This window comes from Molossus molossus, unplaced genomic scaffold (assembly GCF_014108415.1).
Source record: "Molossus molossus isolate mMolMol1 unplaced genomic scaffold, mMolMol1.p scaffold_m16_p_15, whole genome shotgun sequence".
Classification (NCBI taxonomy): domain Eukaryota; kingdom Metazoa; phylum Chordata; class Mammalia; order Chiroptera; family Molossidae; genus Molossus; species Molossus molossus.
In genome coordinates, this window is record NW_023425350.1 from 66,680,285 (window position 1) to 66,705,976 (window position 25,692).

General features: G+C 48.1%; 1 protein-coding gene across 1 annotated transcript in view; it reads left to right on the forward strand.

Moving 5' to 3' along the window:
* MERTK (MER proto-oncogene, tyrosine kinase) overlaps positions 1-25,692 on the forward strand; it is a 111,680-nt gene that overhangs the window by 12,412 nt on the left and 73,576 nt on the right. The window contains exon 2 of the mRNA XM_036262436.1: positions 13,555-13,951. Within this exon, the coding sequence (XP_036118329.1) occupies positions 13,555-13,951 (397 nt within the window). The remainder of the gene's footprint in view (positions 1-13,554; positions 13,952-25,692) is intronic.

The following is a 25,692-nucleotide window of genomic DNA, read 5'->3' on the forward strand; positions in this document are numbered from 1 at the left end:
TGGAGAATTTTCTGTTATCTTTTTGTTATTAATTTCTGATTATTTTCATTTTGGTCAGAGAATACAAGCTGTATGATTTCAATTCTATTAAGTTTTTTGAGATTGCTTTATGTCCTAGGATGTGGTTTATCTTGGTTTAGATCCCATTGTCATTTAGAAAGAATGTATATTGTGCTGTTGTTGGGTTGAAGGTTCTATAAAAGTTGAAGGTTCTAACTTTTTTTCTTTTTATGAAATTTATTGGGGTGACATTGGTTAATAAGATTATATAGATTTCAAGTGTACATTTCTATGATACATGATCTGTATATTGCATTGTATGCTCACCACCCAAAGTCAAGTCATCTTCCGTTACCACATATTTGACTCCCTTTGCTTTTTTTTTTTTAAATTCTTACCAAAGGATATTTTTCCCATTGATTTTTAGAGAGAGTGGAAGGGTGGGGGGAAGGAGAGAGAGAGAGGGAAACAATGATGTGAGAGCGACACATCAATTGGTTGCCTTTGTATACACCCCGACCAGGGCTGGGGATCAAACCTGCAACCCAAGTACATGCCCTTGACAGGGAACAGAATCCTTGAACCTCTGGTGCATGGGACAATGCTCTAACCACTAAGTGGCCAGGGCTGACCCCCTTTACCTTTTATTACTCCCCCACCCCCTTTCCAAAACTCTGGTAATCACCATACTATTGTTGGTGTCTGAATTTTTGTTTTTTGTTTATTTGTTGTTTTCAGTTTTATATCCAACATATGAGTGAAATCATAAGGTTCTTAACTTTTTTGTCTGACACATTTCACTTAGCATGATAGTCTTAAGGTCCATCCATGTTGTTGCAAATGACAGTATTTCATCTTTTCTTATGGCTGAGTAATATTCCATTGTATATATGCACCACATCTTCTTTATCCAATCATCTATCAAAGGGCACTTTGGCCCTGGCCGGTTTGACTCAGCGGTTAGAGCATCGGCCTGCGGTCCGGAGAGACCTGGGTTCGGTTTCCGCTAAGGGCACGTACCTCGGTTGCAGTTTGTACCCGGCCCTGGTTGGTTGTGCGGGTGGCAGCCACTCAGTGTGTCCCTTTCGCATCGATGTTTGTCTCTCTCTCTGTTCCTTTCTCTCCCTCCCACTCTACCTGAACAAAAAATTGAAAAATGTCCTCGGGTGAGGATGATAACTAACTAACTAACTAACTAAATAAATAAATAAATAAATCAAAGGGCACTTTGCTTGTTTCTATATCTTGGCCACATGAATAATGCTGCAATGAATATAAGGGTGCATGTATCTTTGTGAATAAATGTTTTCAAATTTTTCGGGTAGATACCCAGAAAAGGGTTTTCTGGGTCATATGGTAACTTGATTTCTTAATGTTTTGAGGAACCTCCATATTGTTTTCCATAGTGGCTGTAGTATGTTCCTTTTTCTCACCACCTCTCCAACACTTGTTATTATTTGTGTTACTGATAATAGCCATTCTCACAGGTTTGAGGTAGTATCTCATTGTAGTTTTCATTTGCATTTCCCTAATAGGTAGTGAAGCTGAGCATCTTTTCATGTATCTGTTGACCATTTGTATATCTTCTTGGGAGAAGTGTTTGTTCAGGTCCTTTTTTAAAAATTGGATTGTTTGTTTGTTTGGTGTTGAGTTGTGTGAGTTTTTTTATTTTTACTTTTTTTGGATATTAACCCCTTGTTGGACTTGTTTGCAAATATCTTCTCCCATTCGGTCGGTTGCCTTTTTGTTTTGTTGGTGGTTTCTTTTCTGTGCAGAAGTTAGTTTGATATAGTCCCATTCATTTGTTTTTGTTTGCTTTATCTTCCCATGCCTTCGAGGTCAAATTCATAAAATATTTTCTAAGACCAAGGTCTATAAGTTTAGTTCCTATTTTTTTCTATGTTATTTATTGTTTCAGATCTTATATTTAGGTCTTTGATCCATTTTGAGTCAATTTTTGTATATGGGGACAAACTGTAGTCTAATTTCATTTTATTTTATTTTTTTGCATGTAACTTTTCAATTTTTCCAGTACCATTTATTAGAGAGGCTTTCTTTTCTCCATTGTATGTTTTGGCTCCTTTGTCAAAAAATTATTTGCCCATGTACATGTGGGTTTATATCTATGCTCTCAGTTCTGTACCATTGGTTTGTGTGTGCGTTTTTCTGCCAAGTCAGTGTTGTTTGATTATCATTGCTTTGTAGTATAATTTGAAGTCAGGGAGTGTGATTGGTAGATTGACTGATTTATCATTATGTGTTGTTTCTTTCTGTCTCTGGTATTTTTCTTTACTTTGAAATCCACTGTATCTGATATTAATGTAGCCATTCTACTTTTTTTTATTTTTTTTATTAATGGTTACATGATATATCTTTTTCTAAGCTTTTGTGTTCAACTTTCCTATATAATTATATTTGGAATGAATTGCTTATAAACAGCAGATAATTGGGTCATGTTTTTTAATGCTAGTCTGCCAATCTGTCTTTTAATAAATATATTTAGATCATTTACATTTAATGTAATTATTGATATATTAGGTATTGATGGTTTAGCAGTTCAAACGAAGTATAGAATCCCTACCTCCTTTTATTTTTATTTTTATTTTATTTTATTTTCTTATCCTCACCCGAGGACATTTTCCCATTTTTTTGTTCAGGTAGAGTGGGAGGGAGAGAGAGAGAAACATCGATGTGAAAGGAATACATCGAGTGACTGCCACCCGCACGACCGACCAGGGCCAGGGACCAACTGCAACCGAGGTACACGCCCTTAGCGGGAACCGAACCCGGGTCTCTCAGGACCGCAGGCCGACGCTCTAACCGCTGAGCCAAACCGGCCAGGGCTACCTCCTTTTATTTTCTTCTTATTATTATTGTTATTTAATCCTCACCCCAAGATATGCTGTTCATTGATTCTAGAGAGGAGGGGGTTGGGGAGAGAAACATTGATGGGAAAGCGGAACATCAACCAAGTGCCTCCTGCAAGCCCTCCACCAGGGATAGAGCCCAGTTATGTGCCCTGACTAGGAATCAAACAGGCAACCTTTTGGTGCATGGGATGACACCCAACCAACTGAGCCACACCTGCCAGGGCTTGTCATGTGTGAATATATATATATATATATATATATATATATATATATATATACATGCACACACACACACACACACACATAGATATATATATACACACACATACACATATACATATGTATGTGTATATATATTTATACTCACCTGAGGACATTTTTGCATTTATAGATAGAGTGGGAGGGGGAGAGGGAGAGAGAGAGAGAGGAACATCAATGTGAGAGAGACGAATCAAGTGGTTGCCACCCACACGACCCCAGCCAGAGCTGGGGACAAACTGCAACCGAGGTACATGCCCTTAGCGGGAAACAAACCTGGGACTCTCTGGTCCGCGGGCCAACGCTCTAACCACTGAGCCAAACCAGCCAGGCCTTGTCCAATATTTTTGCTTTTCATTTTTTCCTTTTTCTTGATGATTCAAGTTTCTTTCTTTTGTTTCCTTTCTTTTTAGAGAACTTTCTTTAGCTATTCTCTTAGGGTAAGTCTTCTGATTACAAATTCTCATAGTTTTCCTTCCCTCTGTGAACTTTCCAAATGTTTTCTTTGTCTTTAGTAGTTAAAAGTTTGACTCTGATGTATCTTGGCATGGATATTTTTGGGTTTATCTTACTTTGGGTTCACTCATATGTGTGACTCTGTAGATTTATATCTTTTGGCGGATTTGGGGAGTTTCCAGCCAGCATTTATTTCTTCAAGTACTTTTTCAGCCTTGCTCTCTTTCTCTTCTCCTTCACGATCTTTAGTAACAGTCCCAGAGACTGCTCACTGTTCTTCACTCTCTTTTCTTTCTGTTGTTCAGATTGGATAATTTTCTGTTCTTTCAGTTCACTGATCTTTTTCCTCCACCCCTCCATTCTGCTGCGCCCACCCATTGAATTTGTTTATTTATTTTAATGTTTTGTGTGTTTTAAAATTGATTTTAGAGAGAGGAAGGGATAGGGAGAGAGAGAGAGAAACATCGATCAGCTGCCTCCCACACACCCTGACTCGGGACGAACCCACCACCCGGCACGTGCCCTGTCCGGGCATCACACTGGCATCTGGCGGCGCGCAGAGGACGCGCACCCAGCTGAGCCACACTAGCCAGGGCAAGTTTTTTCATTTTACTATTGTATTTTTCCATTTGGTTCTTTTTCATGCCTTCTATTTCTTTGCTGAGACTTATTTTTTCCCTCTCATGTTCATAATTGCTCACTGGAGTATTTTTGATTCTTTTTAAAGCTTTTTGAGATACTTCTCTGTTGCCTTGGGGTTGATATTTCATTGTTCGAGATGAAATATTTTATTGAAACCTGGATATTTTGGGAATGATATTTAAGACTTTGGCTTTTACTTAAGTCTTGTGTTTTACCTGGTTTCCTCTGAACTGCTCCAGCAGGGAAGGAGGCTAAGCTGCCTCTTCCTGCCTGTGGGGGTAGAAGTAGGGGTTCCCACTCAGCCGCCGCGGACTCTGAGGGTGGGCGTGTCCTCGTCATTGCTGGTCCCCGCGGCGTGGGAGTTCTGTCTGCCAGGCCTCCACTGATACCGCCCTGGCTGGGAGATGTGGGAGAGCCTTGTGTTCCGACTCTTCCCACCTGACCTCCACTGACCCCAGAGGCGGGGAGGGAACGCCCTTGCTGGGCGGTGGGGGAAGCCTGACTCTACGAAGCCTGGTGGAGACCTCGCCCACCCCAGTGGGGACAAGGGACACCTCCTTAATGCCAGGCCGGGGTGGAAGTTTCAGCTCCCCACTTGGTCTTTACCAACAGCGGCCAGTGGAGGTGGAAGTCCCAGCTGTCACTGGCCCTCTCTGACACCACCCGGTGGGACTGTCGTCGCCTCTTCACAGCGGTGAGAGTGAGCCCCAGGTCCGCGCTTGAGCTTTGCTGGCCTCCTGGGGATGGCGCCATGGATTGTGTGCCTGCCGGAGGGCCGTTATCGTCTGGAAGTCTTGTTGAGCTGCCCCTCTCCTGGTCCTTTGACTGGAGGGGACAGGCTTATTTGGGTCTTCTGTTTGTTTGTTTGTTTTTTGGTCTCTGCCTGATGGCATTTCCACATCGGGACAAAGGAGCACCAGGAAAACCCAGGGAGTTTATCTTTGTGGCGTTTTGGGATTCTGAGGTCCCTAGTCAGTCTGCCTTCTCTCCATTGTTCGGGTTTAAAAAGAAAAGTTTGTATTATATATGATGTTTGATGTTTTCGTGGGAGGAATAGGAAAAAGTACCCGTTTTGGGAGGTCATTCTGTGCCCTCTGTCACTTAGGAAAGACAAACTATTCTTGCTAAGGTGTTTGGGCTTCCAGAGATAGTCACATTTTAAAAGGAGATGATTTTTTCCTTAAAAGAATGACTTTTTATTAATAGGAATGTAGGTATTGGTGAGCCGAGGGATACGTGTTGGGTTGGGTTTGTGGAGATTAATGCGGAGTCGGAGGGTCGCTGCCGGGTCTTGGGAAAGCCATGCCCGCCCTCCGGGAGGACCAGCCTCAGACTCCCGGTGGGGAAGCCGCTGCCGATCCTGGCCAGAAACTGCTCCTTCGGTGCCTCTCTTCGACACTTGGTGTGCTGCCAAGGGGAAAGAGAGGGAGAACCTGTGGTTAAGTAAACACATATTCCTGTTTCACTGCAAGAGGCTGAATAGTCTAACGCATAATTGGTTCCATATGTTCAGCATTGCTAGTCCACGCTTGACTGGTGGCCCCTCTGAAATCAGACCGATCAGGTGTTTCGTGCTGTGAACTCGTAACTGCCAGTCGCTGCGTGTCTGCAGCATGAGCCCTGCGCAGTGTTCTGTGGGCAGTCTTCCCTCACCTCTGAGACAGTAAGTGGCGCCTGTCTGACTTTGTAATGAGGAGACTGAATCTCAGATGGACAGGTGACTTGCACAAAGTCCTCTGGCTTCAGTGGGGCAGATCTGGAGCTACATCTTGCCCCTCTGACCCTGAGTTCTTGGACTCAACACACTCCCAAGCTGCGTGCATTCAAACCTGGGTTCTGCATGGGGATCCTCGGGCCGGACCCTCAGGAGCACCCCAGCCAAGGGGATTCGATTCATTCCCCCCCTAGAGCAGGGATCTGGGCTGCTGGCACGTTAGAGTCACCAGAAGAGATTTCCTAAAAGCCTGATGCCCAGCGGCAGCCCTGGCTAATGGACCCCAGCTGTCGGGGAGGCCCAGGCTCAGAGCTGTAAAACCTTCCCTGCAGTTGTTCTGCTTGATGAGAGTTTGGTGGAGCCTCAGGTTCTGGAACTCTCTTTTCTGGTTGCTTTGGGGCCCTCCAAGAAAGAACTGGGGGCTGCAGCCTGCTTGGGGAGCTTTTTCTGCAAAGCACTTCTACTAAGAAAATGTCAGATGCCCAAACCAAAAAGTGAGGTTCAGGCTGAAGGGGATGAGGAGGAGCTGCCTAAAGCCCTGGAGGCCCTTGGGGCTCCCACTGCTGAAGTGTGTGCACGAGGCTCGGGGAGAGGCCAAGTGAGAGAGAAGACCAGATGGGACCCTGCCCTTAGTATAATTATTGTTATTATTATTATTATTGGTTTTGAGCCAATGTATGGTCACCCCCAAAGTGGGAGAGCGAGCACTTTATCATTATCGGTTCTGCTCAGAAGTTCGAGCACTTCATCCCTCCAGGTGCGGCCCAAAGAGGTGGGATGGCTTGATGGGCATGCCATGGTCCCCGTGTGCCCCCAGACCACCCTTCCCCTGGCCTGTGAGGGCTGACAGTGAGCCCCGACAGTGAGCCCCGACAGTGAGCCCTGACAGTGAGCCCCGACAGTGAGCTCCGATAGTGAGCTCCGACAGTGAGCCCCGACAGTGAGCTCCCTCGGGCTATTTCTGCAAAGTGATACTAAGTTAGGTTTATTTGACTAAGTAAGTGTATCATCCCACACAGTCATAATGTATCTGAAATGCAAGTGTAACTGGGGCATCATGTTTTTTAAAATCTGGCAGCCCCGCATCTGCTGGGGCTCTTTGGAAAAGTGGACGCCAGGACTGTGTTTGATCCCCAACCTCACTGCCTTCACTGGGCGGACTTCTCAGTGGGCTGTCACTGGCAGCCCCCCCACCACAGGGCAGCTGTGCCCGCCTCAGGCGCACGCAGCCCACAACTCCTGTCCCGGGGCACCAGCCAGGCCGGCGGACTCCAGGTGACTTAGAGCGGTCACTCCAGAAGTTAATGTTTACCGTTTACCACTTGGGAATCATCAGCTCATGTGATCTCAGGTTAAAGGTGTTTTAAAAGTTTTCTCTCATTCATTACTGTTGCTGTTCTTCATCAGTGGAGAATTCTTGGCTTTTGCATAAAGTGGACAACACTAAGTAGAAAGTTTCTGTTTGTTCTGGGTCTGGCTTCAGCCAGCGGGGGTCAGGGAGGAGTCCTTAAACTGTGACCGGGAAGTGGCCTAGGGACACGATGCAAATAGCAAATATCTGCCAGCATGGGAGGCAACGGTCCAGGCTTGGCCCCTCTCCGGGTGGGCAGGACTTGGACACAAAGGGGGTTCCAGAGGCCACGGGGCTCTCTGTAAAGCACAAGTCCACCCCAGAGGGGGCCTCTCTGCTCACTGCGGGGGCTGCTGGGCAGGCAGCAGGCTGGGGGCACCCGGCAGAGCCTGCCCACATGCGCACCAGGGGTGGAAGCAGAGAACCCTGGGAGTTCAAAGACATTCCTCACTCCTGCAGTGCCCCCCAACACCCCCTAAGTGATGTTGGAGTTGAACTTCAGAGACTTGGGCTCCTGCCTCTGCCCATCGTGCTGTGTGAGAAAGAGTAGAAAGAGCGGGCAGAGGTCCCAAAGGCGGGTGCTTCAGCCCTGCCCTGATCCCACGCCCGGGTCGGGACTGGACAGCGGGCTGAGGGCACCTGCCACCTGTGGGCTGCCAGCCTGCACTGTCCATCGCCCAGCCCTCCGGGGCCAGGAAGCCGCTCAGCGCAGCCCCTGCCCCAGCTGCTCTGGGCCCCACGGCTTCAGCAGCTGCCGCTTCCCGTATCCTCCCGGGGCTGAGATCCGAGTCTTCGGGAGAACGTACGGGACCTCATGCGAGGAGAGGGTGTGGAGGCCAGCCCCAGACAGGTTCCCCAGAGCCCAGATCCGTTGGCCACAGGCTGGAAGGATATTTTCTCCTCTTGTTTGTGGCCAGCACTTAACCCTGCTCCAATGTCACCATCCCTGCGTCTTGTCCAAAACATGCCTCCCTGGGGATCCCAGCACTTGCTCCCGCGTGGGCCAGGACTGCACAGGGACTGGGGGACCTGTACATCCCACCACCTCCATCCACCCAGGGATGCCGATCCGGCAGGGGATCAAGCAGGTTCTTCCCTGAGGACATGTCTCAGGTGAGGGGCTAGGGGTTGTCTGACTGCAGTGCTGCCGGCCAACCACGAGCCAACACTGCCCCTGGTATCAGACAGTGGGGGTCCTTTCCCCCCCGGGTGCTGGGGGTGGAGTCCTTATAATGTCTCAATAAAAAGAATTTTCTGGACTTGCATGGGAGAAGGTGTGATTTTTATGTGTGTGGAATTATATCCCTGGGTTTCCAAAGCCCCATTTCTTTTGTTCCAGTTATAGAAGTGTAGCTGGGGTTTCAGTAAAGCTAGAAGCAAAGCCAGTGTCCAGAATTTTCGTTCAGTATTGCAGCCAGGTCCCGTACAACCTCAGGCTCGTGACAGTCCATTAGTCCACTGAGCGTGGGGTTCCCACAGCTGTGGTCCACTCTGGAGGGTGCTGGCGAGTGGACCTCAAGCAACAAGAGCCCCACAGGTCCCGAAAGCACAAGAGAGCACAAGAGCACAAATTCCTTTGTTCTGGGGATTAAATATTCCAAGTGTCCTCTCCCTTGCAGTGGCTACACCCCTTCTGGCCAACCATCTCTGTCCCCAGGTGTTATGGATAACGAACACCTTTCCTAGTCATCCCAACTGTACTGGGCATGCATCTGTCTTTCCTTCGTCCAGTCCCCTTCTCCAGTGTTTTGCAGGGGACATGCCTTTGCTTTTTTCCTGTTACTAATAACTAGGTTAATTACAATAATATCACCACCACACATGTTCAGCATGCACTTAGCAGACCTTTGTGCATTTGGGATGCGAAAGTTTATCACTCAGAAAACAGCTTCTTTACTAACAGCCCCGCATTGACCAGTTTTGAGACTAAGGTCCCCACACATCTGACCCACTGTGGCTGTGTGTGGTTGTTGGAACTGGTGCCGCTTCGGAGAAGTCCCATTGCAGCCCCTCCCAGCTACAGCAGTGTCCTTGCCTGGACCACCTTCCTTCCCTGCCCACCCTTCAGAGCGCTGCCCCCGTCTCACCCATTTATCACACAGACGGTCACTGCAAGTCAGCTCCATCCCATGTACCGTGCTGGGTTCAGAGGATGCCACATGCAGCCTTCAGGAAAGCTACAGACATGATCCACATGTCCACACTCTTTCGCTCTCAAGCACGATTCCCACAGGTGGCTATGTGAATGGCAGTGCCACCCCCCACCCCACACACATACACCAAAGTCCAGTGAGAACCTCACCAACCCGGCGGACCTCAGTCCTGCAAATCAGCCATTCTGAGGAATTGCACCATGGCAGGGTTTTACTTATTCATAATAAAGTGAGAAAACCGTGCAAACAATATCTACGATTGTTCAAGCGCTTACTACGACCCAGACATAGCAATACCGTTTTTATGTCTAACGGCGGACCGGGGGTCACAGCTATTCCACCCCCACTGTCACCGCGAGGAGACTGGCCGCAGCAGCCTCACACCCCGCATCCTTCAGGCGGATAGCACTGCCACGTGACCGCCCCTGAGACGTTCCCTGCGCTCTGAGATTACACCCTGCCTCAGTATTTGGGTCAGACCGACCTTCCTGGTGTGACCTGGTGGCGATGGAGAGAATGCTGATGTGGTCCGCCCCCCTTCTGTCCCCTGCGTTCTGCCCACTTTTGGCCACTCTGAGGTTAGGTCTTCAGGCTCCTCTCAGGGTTCCGCATTTCCCTGCCTCCTGCCCCTGGTGCCCTGGTCCTGCCCAGCTCCGATCACCCCGAGCAGAAGCCTCAGGGGTCCTGCGGCCGCTGCCTTGATTCAGGGCCCGGAGTTAGCAACACCTGCCAGCTCAGCCCGTGTTCGCAGACCACAGGACCTCCTCTTTTTCTCCATTTCCCGGCACCTCTGCCCCTGGAAACCCTGTGCATCCTCCCCTCACTCTCATTCATGCCGTAACTTACTCCTTCAGCACCCATTTTGAGCACCTGTTTGAACTGGCTGGGTGTGCGTGCGAGGGCTCGCGGGCTCTCCGCGGCTGCAGCAGGGAGAAGGAGGTGAGTGAGTGGTCACAGATGTAACGCGGCGGGAGCTGCCACCTCGCAGGGCTGAGCAGTGTGGGGCGGGAAGGGAACAGCGAAGGCCTTCCCCACCCCCCGTTAGCCATGCTGTTTCCCCTTTGACCCTGGCACCCTCTGCTCCCCTCCTGGCAGGTGCCTTTCTGTGGCCCATTAGACTGTCACAGCCACTCTGAGTCCCAGGACGTGCTGTGTAAATATTTATTGGCAATTAAATCATTCTTCTGACTTCTGGAAGCTCAAATCATGGAGATCAGTCATCTCTTGAATCATCCATAGTGACTGCAGGGTGGGGTGGCTGCGCCTGACTTCAGTGACATCATCTGAGTGGGGGCCTTGCCGTCGGTTTGCTTGGTTCGATCGGTCACAGAAAACAAAGGTTACACCCCAGACTGAATCCGAGGTTAACTTGCAGGGTTGGCGTCACAAAACAGGTTTTCATTTTACACTTTCTATGCTTCTACGAGTATTTGCACTCTTGACAGCAGACTTTGTTACCTTGATCATTAGAAATGACACGTGTTTTCAAGTAAATTAAAGCAAAAAAATTGATTTGCTTTCTTCACTCTACTTTTTTGCCTCTGTAAAGGGACATATATTTAAAGAAAAAAAAATAATGATGATTTGGACAAAACCCTGCTCCCTAGCAGTGCGGGGCTCAGTGAGTTGGAAGGACTAGAGATGAGCTGGCTGATGGAAGAGGCAGAGGTTGTCGGGAGAGCTTTGGAGCCTGTAGAAAAAGCGCATGCATGAGGTAAAGAGCAGGAGCATTCATTGCTATAGAAAGCACCCCAAATCAGAGAAAGAAGGGGGCTGGATGGGACCCAGCACTGTGCTCTGCCTCCCCGCACTGAGAGCACAGGCCCTCACTGCATCGGGCTTGCCTGGCGAGTCAAGTCACCTGACCTCTCCTTGGAGTGAATGGACACTGCCCGCCCAGCACTCATCTGTCTGACTGATCAGGGCCGACCCACGTAGCTCTCCACCAAAGCATGCAGAGGGCCCTGCACCCCGGAGCCCCTGAGACCTCAGTGTAAGGACAGCAGTGGGTGTTTCCTGGTTTCTTCTAGTGAAATCTCTTCTCCTCCACGCTGGCATTCACCCTGAGGTGTTCCCCATGCAGCAGCCATGGGAGTGGACAGGACTCGCTGACCAGGGCTGTGGCCTCAGTCGAGGTGTGTGAGCAGTCCTGAGTGACTTGGCAGGGAGGCGGCCTGAGGATACATTCTCAGGTCCCTCCTGCCCTCGGGTCTCCTGCTTGTTGCTCCATTAGCCAGATTAGTGTGCAGCTGTGTCTGAAATTCAAGTTTAAGTGGGTGTTGTGCGTTCTTATTCGCTGAATCTGGCACAACCCTAAGCAGAGACCACCCTACCCTGCACATACACGCTCAGGAGCCTAGGAGGGTGTGACATTTCGAATGTGACAGGAGGCACAGCCCTCATGCAGGGATGGGGCCCTCGGTATACCCCCAGTCACTGCCCACAGAGTGCCTTTGTCTCTTCTGCCTGCCTGTTTCACCGGAATCGTGGTCAGCGTGTTTGAATACGTAGCAATCGGCATAGAACGTATGCTCTACAAATGCCATTAAAAAGCTAACAGGAGCCCTGGCCAGTTTGGCTCAGCGGTTAAAGCATTAGCGTGCGGTCCAGAGAGACCCGGGTTTGGTTCCTGCTGAGGGCATGTACCTCGGTGGCAGTTTGTCCCGGCCCTGGTTGGGTCATGTGGGTGGCAACCACTCGATGTGTCCCTTTCATGTCGATGTTTCTTTCTCTCTCTCCCTCCCACTCTATCTGAACAAAATATGGAAAAATGTCCTCAGGTGAGGATCAAAACACAACAAAAACCTAAAAGGACAACTATTGAGAGCCTATATTTTTCGAAATACTTGTGAGCCAGATGAAATGAAACTTTTCTAGGTCCATTACAACTGGCAAGCATTTTGCTAGAAGCGCCAAGTCATTCTGTAGCAAAGTGACGTAAGTGCACTTTGACCCCGCGATCCCCAGTCCCAGGGATGGGCCTCTCGGACCGGCAGCAGCTTTCCCAGCTGTTGGTCACATTTGCAGCACAGTCTTGTGTCTGGACAGATCGTCAGTGATCTCAGGTGCTGTCACCTTCCTGCCATGCTGCCAAGTTGAGTTTGAAGGACTTGGAATGCATCACAAAAACATATTTTTCAGTGGAAGTGTGTGCCTCAGAATGAGTCACCCCAAGATGTGCTCTGTGGTATGTGGATTGTTTTGAGCTAAAGGCAACTTTAGTCCCCTTTAGTCTTCAGGAAAACTTCTGCCCTCCCTTAACTACATAGAACTTGATTTAGGGGCCTTGCCCATAGATCAGCCATAACCTCTTTTAACCTGTCTGTAGGGCAGGGAAAACTTCTATTTACTAAACATGCTCTACTTTCTAATCGTCCTGCAATGGCCCTTGGGAGCTCACCTGGTCCCTAGCTCAGGCTGTCTATACACCCACAGTCCCTTTCTGTCTCAGAACCTCGTGCATGTGGGGTCTCTCTCTCGTGTATGTGGGTTCCCATGCATATGTATGCATTAAATTTTTACATTTTCTTTAATTAATTGTCTTTGTCTCTATTTGAGTATTAGACCAGCTGGAAAAACCTTGAGGGTAGAGGACAGTTTCTTGTGCCCCACGGGGAATTATATTTCTTACAATTGTTTTTTGTTGTTGATGTTAGTTCTCAGCCGAGGATATTTTTCCATTGGTTTTTTAGGGAGAGTAGAAGGGAGGGAGGGAGGGAAAAAGAGAGAGAGAGAGAGAAAGAAACATCGATGTGAGAGAGACACGTCAGTCGGTTGCCTCCTGCACAACCCCAACCGAGGCCAGGGATCAAAACTGCAACCAGGGTATGTGCCCTTGACCGGGGAATCAAACCTTTGACCCTTCTGTCCTTGGGCCGATGCTCTAACTGCTGAGCCAACCGACCAGGGCTTAAAGACCAGGGTTCTTTAGAAGTTGTTGCGTGAACACGTGAATGAGTCCGTGAACGAGACGTGTGTATTAAACTCCTCACGTGTGTCCCGAGGACACTGAGGGGGCCCCACTTCTCCCTTGTCATGGCCTCATAAGTTGAGAACCTACTTGGGAAACTCCAGAATTTCAAAGGTAAAAATCATTGTTCTGTTTTCCAGCTCTCGCGGAGGTGACGGAAGAAACCACGCCTCCCCTGCCCTTCCCAGGAGCGGTGGCTGACCTCGTGCCATCCTCCTCTCCGCTCCCCCTTGGGGCCCAGCCCTCAGCGTCACCAGCCCAGCCTGGAAGACCCGGCACGGGCAGCACAGCCCATCCCAGCGTGACGCTGGCCAGGTCCAAGCGCCTGCCACCTCTTGCGTTTAATCACACAGTTGGCCGCATAATCCTTTCTGAACACAAAGACGTCAAATTTAACTGCTCCATCAGTATACCTAACACGTACCAGGACACCCACATTTCTTGGTGGAAAGATGGGAAGGAACTGCTTGGGGCACATCATGCAGTCACCCACTTTTACCCTGATGATGAAGTCACAGCAGTGATCGCATCCTTCAGGTATGTGTTCTTCCTCTCTTTCTATGGAAAGTGTATGCTGCTGACAGTTCGAAACCAAGTGCCTCCTCAACACGAGACAGCCTTTGTTCTCTGCATCTGCAGCTCCACAGGCCCACTCAGAGAGTAGATTAACATTGGACATTCTGTATGGTGGGTCTCTGTTAATTGACTGTAGCCCCACTGGAATGTAATTAGCTCTCAGGTCTGCTGTAGGGGTGACAGCTCTGCAGCTGCTTCCTACCAGGTAAAATATCCCAGGGAGGGCCACCAGCCATCAGGGTCAGGGACTGGGGGGCAGCTCTCAGCAGAACGGGAGCTGGCGCTCCTGTGGCTGGGAGGCTCTGCAGACCTAGGGATCGGTGATTTGTGATGAAGGGAATGTTTTTGTGGTTTGTTTTCTGTGGTCGGGGCACTTTTGATGGTTCCTATCACTAAAGCTGGGAGGACTTTGCTTGCTTAGTTGATTTTTTTTTTTTTTTTTAATGAAGACGTGAAGTGGTCAGTTTGTATCTCTGTGGGCTCCTTGCGCCCCGAGCAGCTGGTGTTTGACAACCTTCTGCCCAAAGCTGCCCTGTAGGGGCCTGACACCTGCTGCTTCTGGTGACCCCCCAATTGAATCGTACATGAGAAAGCAGCAAAACATCTAGAAAATAAGAACATCACTTCTTTTTTTTTGTTCAAACTTTCTTTTATGTATTTATTTTTTATTTTTATTTATTTTGTTTTTTACTCTTTATGTATTAATTTGTTTTTATTACAGATGTTTCTCATTTTTCCGCCATTGACTCCCTCCTCTCCTTCCCCCGCCCCCGCCCCATCCCCAGCTTTGGTGTCTATGTTCATTGGTCATGCATACATGCATGTAAGTTCTGTGGTTTATCTTCCCCCACAAACCCCCCTCCTCTGAGGCTTGTCAGTCTGTACCCCACCTCTATGTCTCTGAGTTAATTTTATTCAGCAGTTTGTTTAATTCATTATATTTCACAAATAAGTGAGATCATGTGATATTTATCTTTCTCTGCTTGGCTTGTTTTGCTTAGCATAATACTCTCCAGGTCCTTCCATGCCATCTCAAAGGATAAGAGATCTTTCTAGGACATCATTTCTTAAGTCAAACCATCAAATGGAAAAATTATCTTTAGCAGCGGATCACTGCTCCTCCGTGCCTTGCTTCGTACCCAGAAGACTTCCTGTCAGCTCAGTTTATACGAGATTTTGCTCATGGGTAGCAGGTGACCTGTGGCAGGCCACCAGCACCATTTGATCTGTCACAGGATGCCTATTTCATTTAAAAATTATTTTTTCAGTTTTCTTATCATGGTAACATGCACATAAATAAATTTTACCATTTTCACCCGTTTTGAGTGTACAGGTCAGTGGCATTAAGAACATTCACACTGGTCAGCCATCGCTACCACCGTCCCCAGAACTTTTCCATTATCCTGAACGGGAAGTCCTTGCCCATGAAACACCGACTCCCCGTTCCTCTCCCCCAGCTCCCCGTAACCTCTATTCTGTCTTATTTTTCTATGAATTTCTCTACTCTGGAGACCTCCTATAAGTGGAAACGTACAATATTTCTCCTTTTTGTATTTCTTTTAAGAAGGCTCTGTTGTGGACACAGACAGCAGTGTGTTGGTTGCCAGAAGAGAGGGGGTCAGGGGTGGGGGGTGAAAGGGGCCTAATATATGGTGATGGAAGATGATTTACTTTGGGTGGTGGGCACACAGTGCACTATACAGATCTTGTAACATAGACATCCACACCTGAAACCTATGTGATCCTATTAACCAGTGCCACCCCCAGTAAATGTAATTAAAGAAAAAAAAGAAGGCTCTAGAGCTTAGCTGCTGTGTGAGAGCCATCCCTGAGCAGTCCGGCCCAGCTGGGACAGGTCCCAGGGACAGAGAGGTGCTGTGTGTCCCTTTAGGATGTCCTGGGGCCAGCCCAGGCGACCCTGCCCTGGTGTGACAGGCCTGCACCTGCTGGCCCTGTGGTCTGTGCAGGTGATTCCTGTCTGGACGTGGCCGATCTCTATGGTTTCTGGGGTTCTGCCTGGATCAGACGTTTGTACTTGACCAAAAGCTCATGGGGTGTTTGTACCTTTTTGAAAGCAGTGCATACATGTGGTAGAATATTTCAAATTTCTCTCTCCCACTCCAGCCTGCAACTCGTTGCCAATGGGGAGCTGCGGTCACCCATTTTCAAGTATCTTTCCAGAGATAATCAGTCCTTGGGGAGGGGGTCCCGGTGTGTGTGTTACTGTAAGAGTGTTACTCACCACTGTGGTGAATCAGTACCCACGGCTCGCATTATTGGGGCTCTATAAATGCTGCTTTCCGCTGAATCATGTCCTTGATGGTAATCACATTTATTTATTTATTTTCCTGAAGTTAATATTGTTTCCTTGCTTGTTAGTTTGTTCAATTTCCTAAGAGTCGATGGCAAGCACGCATTCAGTCTCGAAACTCTACAGGAAGAGAGGCGTTTCTTTTCCAAGTGACAGAATTATCAGCTCTGACTTTTTCCTTGGTGACGCCTGTCCTAGAGCCATCCCCTCTCCTGCTCTGGTCCGGGGTCCGGCTGAGTCATCTTGTGCTCCTCATGGGGACCCTCACTCCTTCTGACTCCCAGCCGCTGCTCCGGGAGCCCGGGCCCCTTCCCATTTTCGCTCCCTCACTTGGCATCCAGCCCATTCTCCACACGCCTCCTGGGACCTGCGGCTCTGAAAATGCCTTTTTTTTTTTTTTTCTTCTACTTGCACTTTGAGGTAGGTTGGTCTGATACAAAATTCAAAAGGAAAATAATGTCCTGTTGTCACTTGAAAGTCATCGATGTACTTCCTGTTTGCTCCCAGACGGGTTCCCGGAGCCCGGTGCTATTCTGATGCATGGGTGAACGGCCTGCTCTCCCTGTGGAGCTTTGGGGTCTCCACTGTGTCTCGGAGCTGTGACAGCCCCGGGGGAAGCCCGGAGTGGTCTTCTCTTCCACTGAGCTGCCCGCCCAGGCGCCTGGTGTGGGAAGACCCAAACCTTCAGTGGGCATTTTCTTGGATCACACGCTCACTTCTTTGTTTTTTCCTGGAACCGGTCCTCAGTTGTTGGGGTGCTTAGATTGCTGTTCTGAACCCAGAGCTGTTCCTGTTGAGCCTGCGTGGAGGCTGTGGGTGCTGTTTCTGCTGGGGACAGGGAGGGCCCGGGGGACACCACTCCTTGTCTCAGCCCCCCTGCCCTGCCTTCACCACAGAGCCTTTCCTTAGATGTCGAAAAACAACATGCAGAATTATGTGTGAAGACTCTACCCTGTGCCATAGCTACAGTGGACATGCACTTGCTGATAATTAATGCCAGCACACGGTCCTTTCTCCAGACCACGGCTTAGCTCTTCCTGACATGAATGTATCAACCTAAAAAACATCCGAACCTGTAGATAATTTTTTTACTTTAAATAATTTTTTGTTTTTTTAATTACAGTTGACGTATAATATTATATTAGTTTCAGGTCTACAACCCAGTGATTAGCCACTATAAAACTTACTAAGTGATTACCCTGATACATCTAGTGCCCATCTGACACCATGCATAGTTATTAGAATGTTATTACTCTATTCCCTATGCTGTACTTTACATCCTCGTGACTATTCCGTAACTACCAATTTGTACTTATTAATCCCTTCACCTTTTTCACCCATCCCTCAACCCCCCCTCCCATCTGGCAACCATCAGAATGTTCTCTGTATCTGAGTCTGTTCTTGTTCTGCTTGTTTATTTTGTTTTGTTTAGATTCCACGTGTAAGTGAAATCATCTGACATTTGTCTTTGTCTGTTTCACTCAGCACAATACCCTCTAGGTCCATCCATGTTGTGCAGATGGCAAGATGTCCTCCGTTTTGTGGCTGAGGCATATTCCGTTGTCTGTATGCGCCACTTCTTTATCTGTTCATCTGCTGATGGACACTTAGGTTGCTTCCATATCTTGCTATTGTAAAAGCTGCAATGAACATATGGATGTATATGTCTGTTTTTCTTAAATACGTTTTCATTGATGATTTTTGAGAGAGAGAGGAAGGGAGAAAGATACAGAAATATCGATGTGAGAGAGACATCAATTGGTGACCCACCGTATGTCCCCTGTTGGGGATTGAGCCCAAAACCTGGGCATGTGCCCTGACCGGGAATTGAACCGGGACCTCTCAGTCCTTGGATTGACGCTCAATCCACTGAGCCACACTGGCTGGGCTGTATATGTCTTTTTTTTTTTTTTTATTCCTCACCCGAGGATATTTTTCTACTTATTATTAGATAGAGGGAGGGAGGGAGAGAGGCAGAGAGAAACATTGATGTGATAGAGTCACATCAACTGACTGCCTCCCGCACAGCCCCACCAGGGCCAGGAACAAACCACAACTGAGGTACGTGCCCTTGACTGGAATCGAACCCGTGACTCATTGGTCTGCGGGCTGATGCTCTAACCACTGAGAAACCAGCCAGGGCTGTATATGTCTTTTTGATTTAGTGTTTTGGGTTTTTTCGGATAAATACCCAGAAGTGAAATTGCATGGTCCTTCTTTTTTGGTTTGTTTAATTTTTTATTCATTAATTTGTTTTTGTTACAGATGTTTCTCATTTTTCCCCCATTGACTCCCTCCTCCCCTTCCCCTCCACCCCATCCCCAGCTTTGTTGTCTATGTTCATTGGTCCTGCATACATGCATGTAAGTTCTGTGGTTTATATCTTCTCCCTCAAACCCCCCTCCTCTGAGGCTTGTCATTCTGTACCCCATGTCTATGTCTCTGGGTTAATTTTGTTCAGCAGTTTGTTTAGTTCATTATATTCCACAAATAAGTGAGATCATGTGATACTTGTCTTTCTCTGCTTGGCTTGTTTTGCTCAGCATAATACTCTCCAGGTCCTTCCATGCCATCTCAAAGGATAAGAGATCATTCTTTCTTACAGTTGCATAGTATTTCACTGTGTACATGTACCACAGCTTTTTTTTTTTTTTTTAATAATTTTTCTTTTTTTTTTCTTTTTCTTTTTTTTTATTTTTATTTATATTTTTTTTATCCTCACCCGAGGACATTTTTCCATTTTTTGTACAGATAGAGTGGGAGGGAGAGAGGAAGAGAGAGAGAGGGAAACATTGATGTGAAAGGGACACATCTAGTGGCTGCCACCCGCACAACCCAACCAGGGCCGGGGACAAACTGCAACCGAGGTACATGCCCTTAGCGGGAACCGAACCCGGGTCTCTCTGGACCGCAGGCGGACGCTCTAACCGCTGAGCCAAACCGGCCAGGGCTTGTGTACATGTACCACAGCTTTTTTATCCACTCATCTACTGATAGACACTTGGTTTGTTTCCAGATCTTAGCTATTGTAAATAGTGAGGTATCACTTCACACCTGTCTGAATGGCCGCCATCAAGAAATCATCAAACAAGTGCTGGCGAGGGTGTGGAGAAAAGGGGACTCCAGTACACTGCTGGTGGGAATGCAGACTGCTGCAGCCACTGTGGAAAACACTATGGTGTTACCTCAAAAAGTTAAAAATTGAACTGCCATTTGACCCAGTGATCCCACTTCTAGGAATATACCCTAAGAAGCCTGAAACACCAATCAGAAAGAATGTATGTACCCCTATGTGCAGGGTCCTTCTTTGTCTCTTGTTGTATAGCCTTTGTTTTAAAGTCTGGTATAAGTATTGCTACCCTAGCCTCTTTTTGTTTCCATTTTTATGAACTATCTTTCCCATCCCTTTACTTTCAGTCTGTGTGCCTCTTTCAGTCTGAAGTGAGTCTCTTGTAGACAGCACGTGTAAGGGTCTCCTTTTCTTATCCTTGCAGTCACTGTATGTCTTTCGATTAGAGCATTTAATCCATTTGAACTTAAAGTAATTGTTGATAGACATGTATTTATTGCCATTTTATTATTCATGTTTTTCATCTTCATTTTTCTTCTTCTTAAAGAAGACCCTTTAACATTTTTTGTATTACTGGTAGGTGTTGATAAACTCCTTTAGCTTTTTCTTGTCTGAAAGGCATTTTATCTGCCTTTCAATTCTAAAGGACAGTGTTGCTGAGTAGAGTAATTTTGGTTTTAGGTCCTTGCTTTTGGTCACTTGGAATGTTTCCTGCATCGCCTCTTGGCCTTTCGGCTAAGATCAAGTGAGTATTTCCTGCCAATCCCTTCTGGTCTGCAAAGTTTCTGTTGAGAAATTAACTGAGAGTCTTTTTAATTTTTACTATTGATTTTAGAGAGAGAAACATCATCTATTGTTTCATTCATTTATGCATTCATTGGTTGACTCTTGTATGTGCCCTGACAAGGGATTGAACCCACAACCTTGGCATATCAGGATGATGTGTTTTTTTTAATCCTCACCTGAGGATATTTTTCCATTGTTTTTTTTTTTTTTTTTTTTTAAGATAGAGTGGACGAGAGGGGATGAAAGAGAGAGAAAGAGAGAGAGAAAAAAGCATCAATGTGAGAGAGACACATTGATTGGTTGCCTCCCACACGACCTGGACTTGGGCTGGGGATCAAACTTGCAATCCAGGTACATGCCCCTTGACTGGGAATCGAACTGAGACCCCTCGGTCCTCAGGCCAATACTGTAACCACCTAGTCAAAACGGCCAGGGCTCAGGACAACATTCTAACCAACTGAGCTACCCTGTCAGGACCTATCATCTGATAGTCTTTTGGGAGTTCCCTTACAGGTAACTAACTGCTTTTCTTTTGCTGCTTTAAGGTTCTCTTTTTGTATTTAACCTTTGGCATTTTAATTATAATGTGTGTGGGCCTCCTGGAATTCATCTTATCTAGGACTGTCTGTGCTTCTGGACTTGTATGTCTGTTTCCTTCACCAGGTTAGGGAAGTTTTCTGTCATTATTTTTTCAAATAGATTTTCAATTTCTTGTTCTCTCTCTTTTTCTGGTACTCCATGATGCAACTGTTGGTGTGCTTAACGTTGTCCCAGAGGCTCCTTATAGTATCCTCATATTTTTGGGTTCTTTTTTCTTTTGCTGTTCTGATTGGGTGTTTTCTGCTTTTTTCCAAATCACTGATTTGATCTGCTGCTTCATCTGCTGTACTGTTGGTTCCCTGTAGTGTATTATTATTATTTTTTTTTTGGTACGTGCCCCTAGCGGGAACCAACCCTGGGACTCTCTGGTCCGCAGGCCAACGCTCCAACTGCTGAGCCAAACCAGCCAGGGCTATAGTGTATTCTTCATTTCAGTTAGAGTATTCTTTATTTCTGATAGGTTCTTCTTTATGGTTTCCATGCTGTTTTTTTATGCTGTTGAAGTTCTCACTAAGTTCCTTGAGCATTCTTAAAACCACTGTTTTGAACTCTGTATCTGTTAGTTTGTTTGCCTCTATTTCATTTAGTTCTTTTTCTGGAGATTCCTCCTATTTTTTTATTTGGGACCTGTTTCTTTGTCTCCTTATTTTTGCTTCTCTGTATTTGTTTCATTGTATTAGGTAGAGCTGCTGTGTCTCCCAGTTCTTAGCAGAGTGGCCTATATATCAGGTGTCCTGTAGGCCCCAGCGGCCAGCCTCCACAGTAACCTGAGTCGGGGCTCCAGGTGTGCCCCCTTCCCCTGGTGTGGGCAGTGTGCCACTCCTGTTGGAGTTGAGCCTTGACTACTGTTGGGGTGTCACTGAGAGGGATTGGCCCCCTCCTAAGGCTGATTGGCCGTGAGGACCAGCTGGGACTACAGTGGAGGAGCTGCTGTGCAGGGGACAACCTCACAGAGCAGGACTTGCTTCAGTGGGGCTTTGGTGCCTGCCAAGTCCACCCCTTGAGTGAGTCACTCGTGAAGGTGTTTGGGTTGTAGTCCAGCATGATCTGAAGCTGTCTATCAGGTGCACTGGCTCCGGGGCCTCCCAGGAGGTGCAGTCCAAGGTCAGCCACCACCTGTGACCTGCCCAGGGCTGCTGGAAAAAGCTACAAAGTTATCTGCAGATGGTTGCTTCTTGTGCTGGGCATAGAGGTGCCCAGCAAAGGCCAAGCTGCAAACTACTGCTGGCTGCTGCTAGGGTCGAGCCTGGGGCCACTTAGCAAGAGGTACAGGATATGCAGAGGCTAGATACTACTTGTGTGAGAGATTTGCAAGTCTGAAGCATGAACCATGAGAGGTATGGAAAAGCCACTGGAAACTTGGGCCCCAAGTTGGGTGGGGTGGGGCCTCAGGAATCACCAGGGTAGGGAGAATGGGGGGAGCCAGGCTGCTGGAGACTCAGATATGGCTCTCACCTGCTGGCTCTGTGGTGGAGGGTCCAGAAAAGGAGCGAAGCCAGCACTTCTCTCTGGGAGACAGCTGCCTCTTCAACTCTCACCCTGATGCCAGACATTCAGTTCTTCCCTTTAGGTCCCTGCTGCCCCAGTACTGGAGCTCAGAGCTAGTGAGTCCTGGAAATCTATGCACGGTCCCTTTAAGAGGAACACCTGGGACTCCACTCAGCCACAGGCTCTGTCTCACTCAGCCAGAACGTACAGGGACTTCTCCTCCTGGCATTGGAACCCTGGGCTGGGGAGCCTGGTGTAGGACTGGGACCCCTTGCTCCTTAGGGGAATCGCCACACCCGACGTAGTCCTCACGATTTATCTGCCACGTGTGGGTGTGGGACCAGCCTGGTCCGCAACTCTGCCCCTCCTACCAGTCTCAGTGTGGCTTCTTTATATCCTTACTTGTAGGATTTCTGTTTAGAATTCAGGCAGTTCTGAAGGATGGTTGTTCTACAGTTTAGTTGTCATTTTTATGTGGTTGTGGGAGGAGGCGATACTGCATTTACCTATGCTGCCATCTTATTTTTTATTTTTATCCTCACCCAAGGACATTTTTGCATTTTTTGTTCAGATAGAGTGGGAGGGAGATAGAGGAAGAGAGAGAGAGAGAGAGAGAGAGAGAGAGAGAGAGAAACATCTATGTGAAAGGGACACATCAAGTGGCTGCCACCTGCACGACCAACCAGGGCTGGGGACAAACTGCAACCGAGGTACATGCCTTTAGCGGGAACCGAACCTGCGACTCTCTGGACCGCAAACTGATGCTCTAACCGCTGAACCAAACCAGCCAGGGTTATGCTGCCATCTTGACTGGAACTCTAAGAACTTTTATAAGCATTTATTTGGGCCAAATTGACGACATATACTGGGGAGCAAGATCGCAAATGCTCCCAAGAAAAATAGTTTTACACCTTCTTTTAGCCATTTGAATTAAGGAGGGAATGGAAGGAAGATTACACGGAGGCGGGAAAAGGCAAGGCGGGATTGGATTACAGGATAGTTACCAGGATTGTATGCTCTCTTGAGAGTGGTTACAGCTTATTTCGAAGGTGTGCTAACCTAGATATACAGACACAATGGACACTGCTTTCTTAAGGCAAAAGTAAACCTTTGACTAAAACGCTATATGGCACTGGCTGGTGTGGCTCAGTGGTCAGAGCGTTGGCCCACACACCTAAGGGTCATGGGCTCGATTCCCAGTCAAGGGCACGTACCTGGGTTGTAAACTCGATCCCTGGCCCCAGTCAAGGCTTGTGCGGGAGGCAACCAGTTGATGTGTCTCTCTCACATTGATGTTTCTCTCTTTCTCTCCCCCTCCCCTTTCTCTCTCTCCTCTCCCCCTACCACCCCCTGTTCTACTCTCTCTAAAAATCAATGGGGAAATATCCTTGGGTGAGGAGGAACAGAACAAACCAAAAAAAGTTATATGCCTGGGGCATGACTACCCACCATGACTTGCCAGTTAGAAATTCCGAATCAGATCATCTTTAAGGTTGCTTTCCATAGAACCCCTTTTTTTGTCCACAAACGACTGAAGACACACCTTTGATCACGTTCCCTCCGTGTCCCTTCCCTAGTTCTGCCTGAATTTCCCTTGCTGGTTGGCTGGAGGTGCTCCTGAGCTTTCTGTGCAGTCTGACTTCTGCAGCCAAGGTGTGCTGCTAGCCTGTGCTTTGTGCCGACGGTGCCTCGGGCGCCCTGCACCTCTGCACCCGTGTGCTCACATCTCCTGGAGCTGCCTTCCTGGGGCCCTGCCCAGCATCCCTCTCTGGTTGTCACTTTCTCCCTGGTTGCTGCTCCCGGAGTCAATCTGGCGAGTCTGCTGCAACACTGGGGGCCCGGGCCCGGGCCCAGAGCCAGGTCTTCAAAGGCACAGGTGTCCTCCGCCTGTCAGATCTTGTCATCTACTCTGTGGAACCTGGGCCCCTGAAGAAAGGGACACCTCTTCTAAAGTGGACTTGTGAACTGTGTGGAAGTGCAAAGGAGACTAGACTGACCGGTCAGCTGGGCAGAGTTGTCAGGAGCCGCTGAAGCCAGGGTGTGCCATTCAGCCTCTCGTTGGGCAGGACGGCACTTCAGACGCACTTCTCCTCATCTTTCTTCGGCCCCTTTCTGTCACCATGACATCCAGGGAGATGATCAGGGGAGGTCAGTCCCTTATTTGGAGATATTTGTCCCGTGGGGTCTCTTTCCATCTTTTCCTGGTGACCTCTAGACATTGTGACATTCAGCTCCTGCCCTAAAGCATGGAGAAGTCTGGCCTTTTCCTTGACCCAGGGTCCTTGCCCAGGTTCAACATTCATTCATCAGGTGTGTTCCAAAATTAACTTTCTCCTACACAACAGTGAGGGGAAAAGGAAGACCGAGTAGCCTAAGTCAGTGGGCCGCCGCTCAGGTTGGCACACCAGGAAATGCAGGTGACAGGTGATAGTCACAGTCCCGGGTCCTGGGAGCAACATGGAGGTGATGTGAACCCCAGCAGCCTGGTCCCCTACTTCTGACTGACACGACTCATGACGTGGAGTTGAATTGCTGTGTTCAGCACAGGCTAATAGGGATTTGCAAAATGATGTTGTTGGAGAGAAGCTGTAATTAAAATGTCCAGTGTGTGTCTTGAAAACTGTGTGTTCGACCCAAGGGAACTGTGACTCCTCAAGGCCTGGGGGCCTCCCTACCTTGACAGCGCTGTGTTATCTTCTGGAAGCTGCCAACTGTTGCCAAGGTCAGTGGGGCCTCCTCTGACCTTACTGGCTTCCCCGTCTCCTTTGAGCCTTAAGCCTTAGCCCTTGACGGGTTGAGGGATAGGTTCTATTTTGCTTTGGATAAATAAGTTGTATTGGGGTGCAAGCTACGGGGTAGGTGGACCCCTCTATGTTTTTCTTCTTTTTTTTCTTCCTCCAGTCACATCTTTGCTGTGTCTGATGGGCAGAAAGATCGGTGTCTTTGGGCCAATAGAACCGCTCTCCGTCTGAGGGCATCGCCCCTCCCCCCACCCCCTTCCCACCTGCTAAGTGCAGGTTTCACATGCTGTGAAACTCCTGCTTGTAAAAATGCTGGAAAGATGGAGAACAGAATCCTCAGCCTCTTAGAGCCAAGGCCGCCTTTTAATGTCAGACACCCTGTAGCACATTGTCCAAACGTAATACGAGATACACATGAGAAAGGTGATTTTATAATAAAATCATCTGAATGCGAATGGCTCACGGCCACCCCAGGTATGCAGAGACCTGCACCCTGCCCGCCCCTCACGTGGCAGCTGCAGGCTCAGCCTTGAGGTCAGCGATCCTTATTCCTTATTCAGCGATCCTGTGACCTTGTCCCAGCAATGCTCCTGGAGGCCACGGGCCAGTGCCGCCCCTCCCCACATCGTTTTCATGGTAACTGCAGTTCTGGGAAATTAGGTGGATGTTAACACCAGGCAAACTACTGCATGTGCATGTTAAATGG